The sequence below is a fragment of the Tauraco erythrolophus genome, chromosome 17, assembly GCF_009769465.1.
Source record: "Tauraco erythrolophus isolate bTauEry1 chromosome 17, bTauEry1.pri, whole genome shotgun sequence".
Classification (NCBI taxonomy): Eukaryota; Metazoa; Chordata; class Aves; order Musophagiformes; family Musophagidae; genus Tauraco; species Tauraco erythrolophus.
In genome coordinates this window covers 14,756,729-14,768,019 of record NC_141481.1, presented here as the reverse complement: position 1 = coordinate 14,768,019, position 11,291 = coordinate 14,756,729, and the positions used below count along the sequence as shown (strand labels likewise).

Here is an 11,291-nt window from a genome sequence, read left to right as displayed (position 1 = left end):
CGTGCCCATGGCAGGGGGGTTGGAACTGGATGAGCTTTGAGGTCCCTTCCCACCCAAACCCTTCTGTGACTCCATGACTCCGCGCGCGCTACCGCTCCCGCGACCCCGCCGGGGCTCGGCCCGGCCCCGCCCCCTGCCCCGCCCCGCCCCGCCGCGCGCGGGCTGCCGGGAGCGGCGCGGCGCCCGCTGGGAACAGGTCACCATGGCGGCCCGTGTCCTCTCGGCCTGTGTCCGCCGCCTCCTGCCGCGGCCGCCCCCGCGGGCCGCCGCGCTCGGCACCCTCTGCGCCCGCCGCCCGCCGGGCACAGCCACGGCGCTGCCGCGGCCCCTGGCGCAGGTAAGGCCCGGCGCGGGCGGGGGGCGGCGGCGCGGTGCCCCCCCGGTGGTGCCGCCCGGTGCCCCCCGGCACTGCCCGCTGCCCGCCCGCTCTCTCGCAGGTGCCGCGCGCGGCATGGCCGCTGTGCCGCCGCTTCTCCGAGCTGCCGCCGCTGACCCTGGCGGACATCAAGGACCGCGTCCTCTACGTGCTCAAGCTGTACGACAAGATCGACCCGGAGAAGGCGAGCGGGGCCGGGCGGGGCGGTGGGTCTGGCGGGGCCGGCCGCCGGGGGGGCCGGGCTGGGCTTTGCGGGTGAGGAAGAGGCGCTGCCGCCCCTCGGGGGCAGAGAGGGGCGGCGGGGGCGCCGGGAGGGCCGAAGGCTCCGGTTTGACCCGGGCTCTGTCCCGCCGGAATGCCCGCGGCGGCTGATTTCCCGTTTCCCTTCCCCCAGCTCACGGCCGAGTCCCACTTCATGAAAGACCTGGGTTTGGACAGCTTGGACCAAGTGGAAATCATCATGGCTATGGAAGACGAATTCGGTAATTGAGAGCCGAACACGCTCGGGTTCGTCGCTGCCTTTTTGGCTGATCCCTGAGCGCAGCTACAGCGAACCAGTGTCGGTTCTGTGCTGGGACTGGTGACGTCGACTTTTCTCTGACGTAGTTCAGAGCAAATTGTGCGGTTCTGCCGGGGAGAACAAGCACTGGTGGCTGGTGGCACCGCTCAGGAGAAGGTGTCTGTCTGTCCGCTCCTCAGCTCCGTCCCTCCGGGAGCACCAGCTGCTGCTCTCCCCACACCCCTCCTGGGCACTGCCCGTCGCGCTGCTGGGGGTGGGGAGCAGTGGGGATGGCAGCGTGGAAGCGAGGGCAGCAGACATTAAAACATTTACCACGACGGCTTCATCAGGAGCGGGTCATGGCTCCTGCTTGTGAAATCACAGCTGTTCCAGGTCCTGCCTCACCAGAAGTTTTTTCATCCTCAGTACTTGATGCTACCAGGAAAAAGAGAGGATGTTTTTTCCTTATTAGTTTATTTTCCAAGTTTCTTTTTATTTCATTTTGGACTTCTTTGTGCGTTTCTTTAAAGCTCGTAAGTTGTGGTGTATGTGCCTGGTTTGTCACATGGGGTCGTAAACGTCCCGGGGGTTTGGTCGTTCCCTGAACCCGAGGCAGACGTGTCACTTTCAGCGTGTTTGTTCACACGGACCGTGTGCTGCGGGCGGCCACGAGGACTAGAAAGACGGCGGTAAATTTTCTGGAATGTATTTCTGCCGAGTTCCATGACCAAGAGCCCTTGTGCTCCCTGCCCCAGGCTGCGGCTCCATACGAACCGTTGGTTGTACGAGCACTGAGTTACCAAGGGCACCCCCGTGCCGTCGCGCACTGGTGGCTGTGGGAGCTCTGGGAAGGCTTTAGTGGCTTCAAAGAGGCGTGAGGGGCACTTCCAGCTGTCTCGGCTGCCTGCTCCCTGCCGTGCCCCGTGTCCCGAAGTGGCGCCGCAGCTTGGAGCTCAGCGTCGTGCTGAAGCGTCGGCTCTGACCGACACCGCGGCCGCTGCCCGTTGGACCCCGGCGGAGCTGCGGGCATCTGAGCCAGCAGTAATTGCTTCCTTTAGCCTTGCTCCTGTTTCCGTTGTTTTGGGCTAAACACGTGCCCTTTCTTCCAGGATTTGAAATTCCTGACGGAGATGCAGAAAAGCTCATGTGCCCACAAGAGATTGTAGATTACATTGCGGACAAGAAGGATGTTTATGAATAAAACCAGTTCTGCAGAGCCGGGTGAGTGGGAACGTGCTCCTGCGAGCGTCTTGGCAAGTGGCGGCGCGCACGGGGGGCACGCGCAGGGTGACGTCTGTGGAGGGGGGTGTCCAGGGTGAGACGGCCACCCGTCCGGCCGTGTGGGAAGTCTGGGAGGCAGCTGGCAGCAGCTGCCTGCTCCAAGCAGGAAGGATGAAGCACACAAGTTTTCCTGAGGCATCTGCTGTTGGAGGGAGGATGAGGGGCTCAGTAGCCCTTCATCTTGCCCTGCATGGCACTGCGAGCACTGAGGTCACCCACAGGTCTTTTAGTAGATGCCAAATTGACTTTAGTCATGAAAGTCCATCGTTTCAGTGCTCCTCAGCCATCTGTGGAGTGTGCAGGGCGGGCACCTCCAGAGGTGTGCCATGGCGCAAGCTGCCCATGGCGGCCGTTTCCTCCCCACCAGCCGCAGCCGGAGATTGGAGCAGGAAAGGAAACGGGCAGGAAAGGGTTATTGGAGCGACTGCCCTGAGGTGCTCTGGGGCTGCAGGGGAAATGAGCCTGAGCAGATCATCCCAGTTCCTGTTTGTTCCTGTGTGGCTCCTGGCCTCCCCCCAGCTCCCCTCTGGGTCAGTGGGTGAGCTGTGCCCTCTGCTGCCCTGCGCCGGGGCAGAGCAGACCAGTATGGGGCAGAGCGGACCAGTACGTGCCTGCTGGTGGTGTTCAGCTTGCCTTGTCTTTTTTGTGCCTTAAAATGGTGTTTCTCAGTTGATGAAATATTAAGTGTGTGGATTATTTTTGGTTTTTTAACAGGAGAGATGTCTGTACCCCAGGCCTGGGCTGGTGCCACTGGCTGTGAATATACGCGCACGTGCGGTACCGTTGCTGCTTTCACCGGAAAGTCGCACTGGGACGTTGTATTTAAAGCTGCTGAATGTGTTGTCCTTCAGAAACAAGAGAAAAAAAAGGAATAAATGTGTGAGACCATGTGGTGGTGGTGGCTCCTCGTTCCGCGCCGTCGGTGTGTGAAGGGCACTTCAGGGCTGAGCAACGGACTTGGCCAGAAACACCCGTGTGTCGCCGCGGCTTTGGCCAGTGGCACGGCCTCTGCCGGGCCGTGGCCCGTTACACCGTGGGGTAAAGGCAGTGGCTGCCACACGCAGTGTGGGGTAAAGGCAGCCCCTGCCACGCGCAGTGGGAGGTGCTGGTGGGTCTGGCGGGCTCTGAGCGTGTCTCACTGCGAGCAATCTGCTGGTTGTGCTGGCTGTGCCCCTGCTACCAGCACCTGTACGGCTTGTGCCACGGTGCATGGCCCTCTGTGCCCTCTGTTGCTGGCAGCATCGCCCTTCCCCTGATCTCTCTGCGGGTGTTATCTGCTCTTCCCAACAAACCTCCCTTCTCCTGCTTTTCCCGTTTGTTTCATCAGCCGGTAAAAACAAGCGGGTTCCGTTTGAAAGGCTTCTGTTTTCCTGTTGGAAAATGATGAGGGGAATGACTTTCCTGCTGCTGAAAAGCGAAATCGCATCGGCGTTTCCGTGAGCCAGACTAATCCCGGCGCGGGAGGCCGCTCTACATCCCTCCCAAGACAGAGACAAGTTATTTCTGGACCCTGCACGGTTTTTCCTCGGAGCCCAGAAACACTTTCACATGTCAGGGAGGCGCTGCCAGGCTCTGAGCCAAGAAAGTGGCACTCCATAGTGTATCCTCCGGCAAGCCGGGCGGCGGGCGATGGAAAACAGGCCTGGCTCTGTCGGCGCGGCGCACGGTGCCTGGGTGCAGGGTGGGTGTTCTCGGGGCTTCCTCCAGAGCTGCTGGGTGACCCACTGCCCCCAGGGCCCCGCTTTCGCTTTCGCTGTGCGCGAGGGCTGCTCCTCTGGGAGCCCCGTGGCCCATCCGTCACCCCGACCGTGCTCTGCAACACCTGAACTGGCTGCCCGGCGGAGGGGCACTGGGCATTTGGCCGCCGTGTCTGTGGCAGGAGTGAGGGCGGCTGCGTGCCATCCCTTTGGACCCTGGCTGAGCGATGCGATGGAGGAGCCGCAGGCAGAGGTGCCCTCGAGGAGCCTTTGCCCTGAGCCGTGCCCGAGGCAGAGCCGGGCACAGCTGGAGGTGGCCCTGGGAGCGTCGGAGCCCCGGCAGTCCCCGATGGCGGCTTTCCTGGGATAAGCCGGTTAGAGCAGGGCGGGCAGGAAGCGTGTGCCCGCAGAGGGGCCGGGGCCGTGCCCGTGCTCGGCCTGGGGCAGCCCACGGCGGGGTGCCGGGGTGCCGAGCCCCCGGCCCCGCCTGCGGCACCGCTCGGAGCGCGGCCCGGGCGGGTGCCGGGGCCGGGCCGGGGTCCCCGGGGGTCCCGCCGCCCGAGCTCAGCCCTGCCGCGGCCGAGCGCCGTGCCTGGGCCAGCCCCGATCCGCCCGCCCCGATGCTCCTCCGGGCAGAGGCGGGAGCCGCCCCGGGGGGAGCGGGGCCGGTGCCGGTGGGGCGGGACCGGGCCGGGGGCTGCGGCTGCCCAGCGCCTCCGCCCCGCCGCAGCGGGGGCGGGCGGGGGCTTCCTGCCGCCGCCCCGGCAGAGGCAGCGCCGCCGCGCCATGGAGCGGCTCCGGCTCCGGCGGCTCCCGCGGCTCCCGCGGCTCCTGGCCGCCGCAGGTGAGCGCCGGGCCCGCCGCTGCCTCCCCCCGCGCGGGGCGGGGGGCACGGCCGGGCAGGGTCCCCGCGCCCCGCAGCCGTGCGGCCCCGGGCCGGGTCCCTCGCCGGGGGATGCCGTGCTCGGCCGCGGGCTCGGGGGTCTGCGGCGGCGGGGCCGGCAGCGGCGGCGGGCTCGGGGCGGGTCCGGGCTCCCCGGTTGCACGGGGGCGGGGGCTGCTCGGGTGGCACCGGGGCCCGCCTGGGGTGGGCTCAGCCGCGGGGACCCGGGGGCACGTGGCGGGCGGGGACGCGGCCGGTGAGAGCGGGGTCCGTGCCGTGCCGTGCCGTGCCATTCCGGGCCGTGCCGGGCCGTGCCGTGCCATTCCGGGCCGTGCCGGGCCGCCAGCCCGGGCTGCTCCGCGGCGTCGAAGGCAGCGGGCGCTGCACCCACGGGAGGAGGAGTGGGAGAGCAGGGCCCGAGGGGCTCCTGGTGACCCCAGCCCCACCAAGGCAGGTGACCACCCGCCCTGACACCCAGTGAGCCACCCGCTCCTACCGGAGTGCTGCCGCAGCGGGCACCGAGGCCTGCCCAGGGCACTGCTGGCCTGGCGCTGGCCTCGTGCTCTGCTCGGGCGCCCGGTGGTGCCGGCACCTGCGTGCACCAGGTGCACGTGGTGGCTCTGCCAGACGGTGGTTTGGTTCAGGGCAAAACGGGCATTTCCAGCAGGTGGCCGAGCGTGGCCGGGTGGGGCCGGATTCGGTTTGGTTTGCTGAGCCGAAGGCGGGTGGTTTCCAGCTGGGGTCTCCTTCAGCAGCGCTGCCCACCCTTAACAGAGAGGAGGTGTGGAGCCCCCTGCTTGCGCTGCAGCTCCCGGGGGTGGTGGGGGCACAGTGCCCGGTGCCGATGCGCGACGCCGCTGTGCACTGCTCTCTCCCCTCTCTCCCCAGTGATCGTGGAGTGCTGCGCGCGGCTCTGCCCCAGTCTCGGCAGTGGAACAGGCTCCACGCTGGGCACTGCTGTCCCCTGTGCCCACCCGGGGACTGTGGCAGGGGAGCGCTGCCAGACAGGTACCGCCAGGGCTGGGACCATCCTGCTCTTGGCCCTTTGTCTGTGGCACCATGTGCCGGCCACGTGTGTTGGTGCTGTACTGGAGCCAGGGGTGCAGAGCTGGCAGCTGTGGGGTGCCAGCCGTGGGTCAGCCCTGCTCAGTGTCCCCCACTTCTGCCTCTGCCCATAGATCCAGAGCGAGGAGCTGGCACGGTGCGGGCAACAACGCCAGAGACTGTGGGGCAGCTGCGGACAGACACTGAGCTGCTGCCCTTCCCTGGGACCCCCGCCGGGACTGCCGAGCCCCCCAGCCCTCAGGGGAGCCCCCGAGGCCCCTGGGCCGGCGGGGAGGGGACGGGGCCCACAGTGCGGGATGGAGCAGCCACCGAGCGCCCGGGGCCCCCGCTCTCTGCAGGCACTGCTGAGCAGGCAGCTGCAGGCAGCGAGTGGTCGTCTCCTGCCAGTCTGGGGGTGACCAGTGTGGGGACCCCAGCAACTGCAGAGCTGGACACAGCTCCTACCACCAGTTACCCCCCCGGGACTGACCCTGTAGGAAATGTGACAGCAGAAGGTGCTATCACCCCGCAGGGGACCCCCTCGCACTCACCATCCTCAGTGACAGTGCCCAGCTCTGCTGTGGGGCAGTGGGGGTCCCCCAGCACCCTGCTGGGATGGAGCCCCACAGGGACGGTGCTTGCGCAGAGACAGGAGGGCCCCCATGGCCCCTCGTCCCCGGAGCCGTGGGCTGGGGAGAGCCCGGCTGCCACCGTCGTGCCGGGCAACAGCAGCCCAGGGACTCGCTCGAGTATCGCGCCGGCCACGGACAGCCCTGTGCCGGGGACGACTGGGACATTGGCCTTTGCGAGGGGGCTGCAGGGGCTGCTGAGCCCCACGGGGACACTGGGGGGCACATGGCAGGGGCTGCCAGGGCTGGCAGGAGGACAGGGCTCTGGCTCCCGCCCGTGGCATGGGATGGATGTTGCCCGGCAGGGTCCTCGCTCTGCCCCTCGCCCCTCTCTGCTGTCCCTGGGGGCTGGTGGCCGTGGGGTCCCCCTGGGCAGCACAGCCCAGCCAGCCGCGGGGACGGTCTCAACCTTGCCACCTGCTGAAGACAAGGGGTCGGGTCTGCCTATCCCCACTGCCACACTTGGCACCTTAAAGGTGACGTCCCCTGGCCCGGGGGGAGCCCTGGACCCAACCACAGGGGTGTTGGGGCCGCCCAACACAGAGGGTCCTCCTGAGCGCAGCCATGGCCCCCTGGACCAGACCTGGCACCCACCAGCTGTGACAGGGCAGCCTCCTGCCTTGGTGGCCCCGGGCAGCACCACCGCAGCACAGAGTGGCATGCCATATGCCAGCCCAGGGTCCCCCCGTGTACCCCCGTCCCGACAGCCTTCCCCAACCAGTGGCTCTGCATCACCCACGTCACCAACCCCACAGCCCTCCCTGGGGACAGGCCAAGGTGTCCTGGGGCTCAGCCCCACAGTGGGCACCCCCCTGGCAGGGCTGTCCCTGGGGCACCAGTTGCCCCACGCTGGTTCAGAGGAGGATCCTGCTGAGACCCCCCAGATGCTGGGGGGAACCCCAGTGGGGGTGGGTGATGCTGAGTCCTGGGCAGCAACTGCTCCGGTGAGCTGGCAGCCAGGCAGCCCGGCCCCCCCCTCAGCCCCTGGGCCCACCCAGCAGCCGGCTCCATCCCAGCCTGCGTCTTCCCTGGGACTGGCCGCCGCTGTCAGTGTCACCCCCACCACTGTCACCATCACAGCTGCCACCGCCAGCCCAGCACGGCTCAGGGACGTGGGGACCGTCACGCTGGAGCCCGGTGCTGCTGTACTGCAGGGGGATGCATTGGGGCTGACACGGGGGCCCCCACCCCATCTGCCCACCATGTTGCCGGGGCCCCCCCAGCAGCCCACGGATCTCCCTGGCACCCTGGATCATCGTGAGGGCCCTGGGTCCCCCCCAGCTGCCAGGGACCCAGACCTGGTCCAGCCGTCGAGCAGCCCCGGAGCGCGGCCGGATGCTGACACCCCCCGAGTGACAGCAGCCACGGCCCCGGCAGGCAGAGCCCCCCAGGTGTTCATCGTGGAGGATCAGCCGCCCCTCCTGAGAGGTGGGTCTGGGGGGTTTGGGACCCTCTGCCTGGGCATGGCGGGAAGAGAACAGCTCTGAGGAGCCGTCAGCTCGGGGGGATGTCAGCGGTGGTGGCCCCCCGGGACAGGCGGTGAGTGCGGTGTTGATCCTCGTTTCTCCTCCTGCAGCATCCCTCCTCCGCATCCCCTGCCAGCTGGTGCTGGACATGGAGTTCGTCCCCGCCCTGCAGGACCCTGGGTCCCGCGAGCGCCGGGCGCTGCTGCACAGCTTCAACCGGACGGTGAGCACGGGAGGGGGCTGGCCGGGGGGGGCTGCAGCTGGCAGCCAGCCTGCATCGCGCTCAGCTTCCTCCCTGCACAGGTCGTGCCCCTCTTCCTGCCGGTGCCCGGGTTCCTGCGGCTGGAGGTGACGAGGATCAGGTGGGTGCTCGCGCGGCCCCGCAGCGTGTGGGGCTCCCTGGCGCGGGGGGGCACGGGGAGCCTCGCGCGCTGTGGAGCCACGGCAGTGCCAGGGTGCAGCGCTGGACGTGGGGGTCTGAGCCACCCTCGGACTTGTCATGGGATGTCCCCGCAGAGAGGGCACCGTGGTGCTGGAGTACGACGCGGTGTTCACGGCGGAGCGGGTGCAGGCGCCGGGGCTGGGTGCACTCCTCGACGCCACGCTGGGCTCCGGGGGTGCCCGGCTGGGGCTGGCGGTGGGCACTGCCCCCGTCCTGCGCAACGTGGCTCTGGGTGAGTGAGGGGTGTGTATGGGGCCACGCGACCACCGGGCCCTCTCGCGGCCCCCGGGGCCAGTGTCTGGCCGGGATGGTCGCAGGGTGGGCGTGCGCCTGGCCCCGGCTCTCCGCTCGCCGGGGAGGGGGTGGCACAGCCGAAGCCCCGTCTGTGCAGAGCGGCCGCTGGACCCCTGCGCCGTGCTCTTCACCTGCCGAGCCGGCTTCGCCTGCGTGGCCGGGGCGGACGGGAATGCCACCTGCACCTCCCTCTGCCACCGCGACTACTGCAAGAACCACGGCATCTGCACCCACCCCCGCGACCGCGGGCCCCTCTGCCAGTGAGTGCCCCCGGAACCGGCCCTGGGATGACGGGTGCTGCCCCCCCCCCCAGCGGCTGATGCCCCCCCCTTGGCGCAGGTGCCCCGTTGGCAGCGATTTCTGGTTCATGGGGCTGCGCTGCGACTACCGGGTGACGCAGCAGAGGCTGCTGGGGATGGCGGCGGGGGTCCTGCTCAGCATCGTGCTCCTGGCTGCCGTCGTCGCCGCCGTCGCCGTCCGCCGGTTCAAGGCGCTGCTGCTGGAGGCCAGGGCCGACCAGACCCGCAGCAGGTGGGGGGCGCCTGGGGCTGGGGTCCAGGGTGGCCCTGCTGTGGGGTTCCCCCCACCCCGGGGGTGCTGGGGGGGTGGGCAGCAGCTTGGGCCCCGTGCGCGGGTGCCTGGAGGCAGCGCCGTCTGTCCCGGGGCAGGGAGAGCCGCGGCTCGGGGGGGCAGGGCTGGGCGGGGGGCTCAGTGCTGCCAAGAAAAACACTCTGCGGTGGCTGATAGTGGCGGGCAGGAGGTGCTGGGCGGGGGGGGGGGGGCGGGGGGACACCCGTGGGGCCCCGAGCGCCTGGTCCCAGTGCTCTGTGGAGCCACAGTGGTGCCTCCCGGCTGGGTGGGGGGGCTGGGGGCTGTGTGCAGGGGGGGCTTGCAGGCAGGAAAGGCGCAGTGGGGAGGGGACAAGGCTGGATGGGGCTGCGGCGTGTTCGCTGCAGTGGAGATGCTCGAGATGAGCTGATGAGCCCCCCCAGGAACCAGGGGACCCCCCAATACCTCCGGTGGGTCCATCTGCCCCCCACGTGCTGGCAGTCGGGGCTACGGGTGGGGCACCAAAGGGCCCCGCTGCCCTCCCCGCCAGGGGATCGGTCCCGAGGAACCCGCCCCAACAGCTGCGGGGCTGCGGCCGCGTGTTGTTCGGTGTCGATGGCTCAGCGCCACCCCGGGCACGGGGCTGGGCGCTGCCCCGGTGCCATGGGATTGGGGTGGAATCCTGCGCTCTGTGCGTGCGGTGCAGTCATGGAGGGGTTGTGTGTGCCCACGCGGTGCCGGGCACTGCCGCAGCCACTGTGCTGTGTCCCGCAGCTACCGGCGGTTCTGCCGGCTGGACGACGTCTCAGCGCAGTACTGGTCGCGCTCGTGGCTGCCCTCGGCCAGCTCGCTGGACAACCCGGCCTTCTGCGGCTCGGAGGAGCTGCTCCACCTGCAGATCTTGGACAACCCCTGCTGCGGCTGCCGGGAGGACTCGGGCATCACCGATGGCTCCAAGCAGCTCCCAGCGCCGCCCGCCCGCCCCGACTGCCGGCCCAGGTAGAGGGGGTTTGCCCATCCTGACCAGCGAGGGCTTGTCTTTGATCTGCTCAGGGCACAGCAGCGCTGTGGGGCGTTTCAGGGGCACAGCAGTGGCATGGGGCGTTTTGGGGGCGCAGCAGCAGCGTGGGGTGTTTCAGGGGCACAGCAGCGGTGTGGGGCGTTTCAGGGGCACAGCAGTGGCATGGGGCGTTTCGGGGGCACCCTCGAGGGCCAGGGAGAACTAAGTGGCTTCTTTATCAGGGGTGGTGTGTGATGGGGACATCAGAAGGGACACAGAAGGGTTTAGATCTGCTGGAAACAGCACGGTGTGTGTGTATGAGAAAGCCTTGTACTCAGCTCCCAGGGGTGTAAATGGAAAAAGGGCCCCAAAAGTTTCCAGTTTCATCAGCAAATGGCGCCACAGCCAGGGACCCCTCCTGGTGTGGGGGGGTTGGGAGCACAGCACCGCTCAGGAGCGACTCCCTTCCCTGCTGTGCTCGAGGTCGGCGCTGCCGCGGGGCCCTGGGAGCAGCAAACAGACAGACGGACAGAGCGGGCAGCAGGCACCAGTACCTGTGAGCGGGGTCCCGCTCCTGAGGGTCCCGGGCTGCTCTATCAGGAACAGCAATATTTTTCAATATCTTTATCCCCTCCTCCCTCTCTTTTAATTTCTCATGAATTTTGTTCCCAGTTTCCATTACGACTGGGACACAAGTTCCAGCAGCATGAACGATCCCATGGTGGACTCGGGAAAAGCCAGCGATATCTCTGTGTCCAGTTGGCCCATGGAGCCCATCCAGTGGACACCCTTCCCGCTCCTCCATCAGCTTTCCAGGCAGCGCCCGGTAAGCAGCGCGGGCCATGGCAGGGGCTTTGGGGTTTGGCTCGGGTGTAGGGGAGGCTGCGAGAGCCCGTGCTCCCTCCCCGGGGCGGCTACACCCTTCCTCTCTCCATCCCGGGGAGGGTGGCAGCGGTGCCAGGAGCCGTTGGCTCAGGCTCAGCTCCCGGCCGGAGGGCAGCAGCTCCACACGGAGTACGGGACGCAGCCGCTCTCTCCGCAGCACAAAGCCCGACGGCCCCATTCCTACTGCGAGGGGACGGAGCTGGTCAACCTGGAGAGGAGCTGGACAGCCTGACGCCCCCAGAGCGA

At 68.2% G+C, this 11,291-nt stretch overlaps 2 protein-coding genes across 2 annotated transcripts; both read left to right on the top strand.

Moving 5' to 3' along the window:
• The first annotated feature begins 202 nt into the window (after positions 1–202).
• On the top strand, positions 203–3,038 carry NDUFAB1 (NADH:ubiquinone oxidoreductase subunit AB1). The gene is made up of 5 exons (XM_086622323.1): positions 203–300; positions 392–560; positions 771–858; positions 1,985–2,096; positions 2,871–3,038. The coding sequence occupies exons 1-4, from the start codon at positions 203–205 to the stop codon at positions 2,074–2,076; spliced, it is 447 nt and encodes a 148-aa protein (XP_086478449.1). The 3' UTR covers positions 2,077–2,096; positions 2,871–3,038.
• Positions 3,039–4,566: 1,528 nt separating this feature from the next.
• LOC147527585 (uncharacterized) lies at positions 4,567–11,277 on the top strand. The gene is made up of 11 exons (XM_086622532.1): positions 4,567–4,697; positions 5,625–5,744; positions 5,915–7,837; positions 7,986–8,098; positions 8,179–8,237; positions 8,392–8,549; positions 8,709–8,871; positions 8,951–9,142; positions 9,935–10,159; positions 10,833–10,986; positions 11,203–11,277. The coding sequence occupies exons 1-11, from the start codon at positions 4,640–4,642 to the stop codon at positions 11,275–11,277; spliced, it is 3,240 nt and encodes a 1,079-aa protein (XP_086478658.1). The 5' UTR covers positions 4,567–4,639.
• Positions 11,278–11,291: the final 14 nt, after the last annotated feature.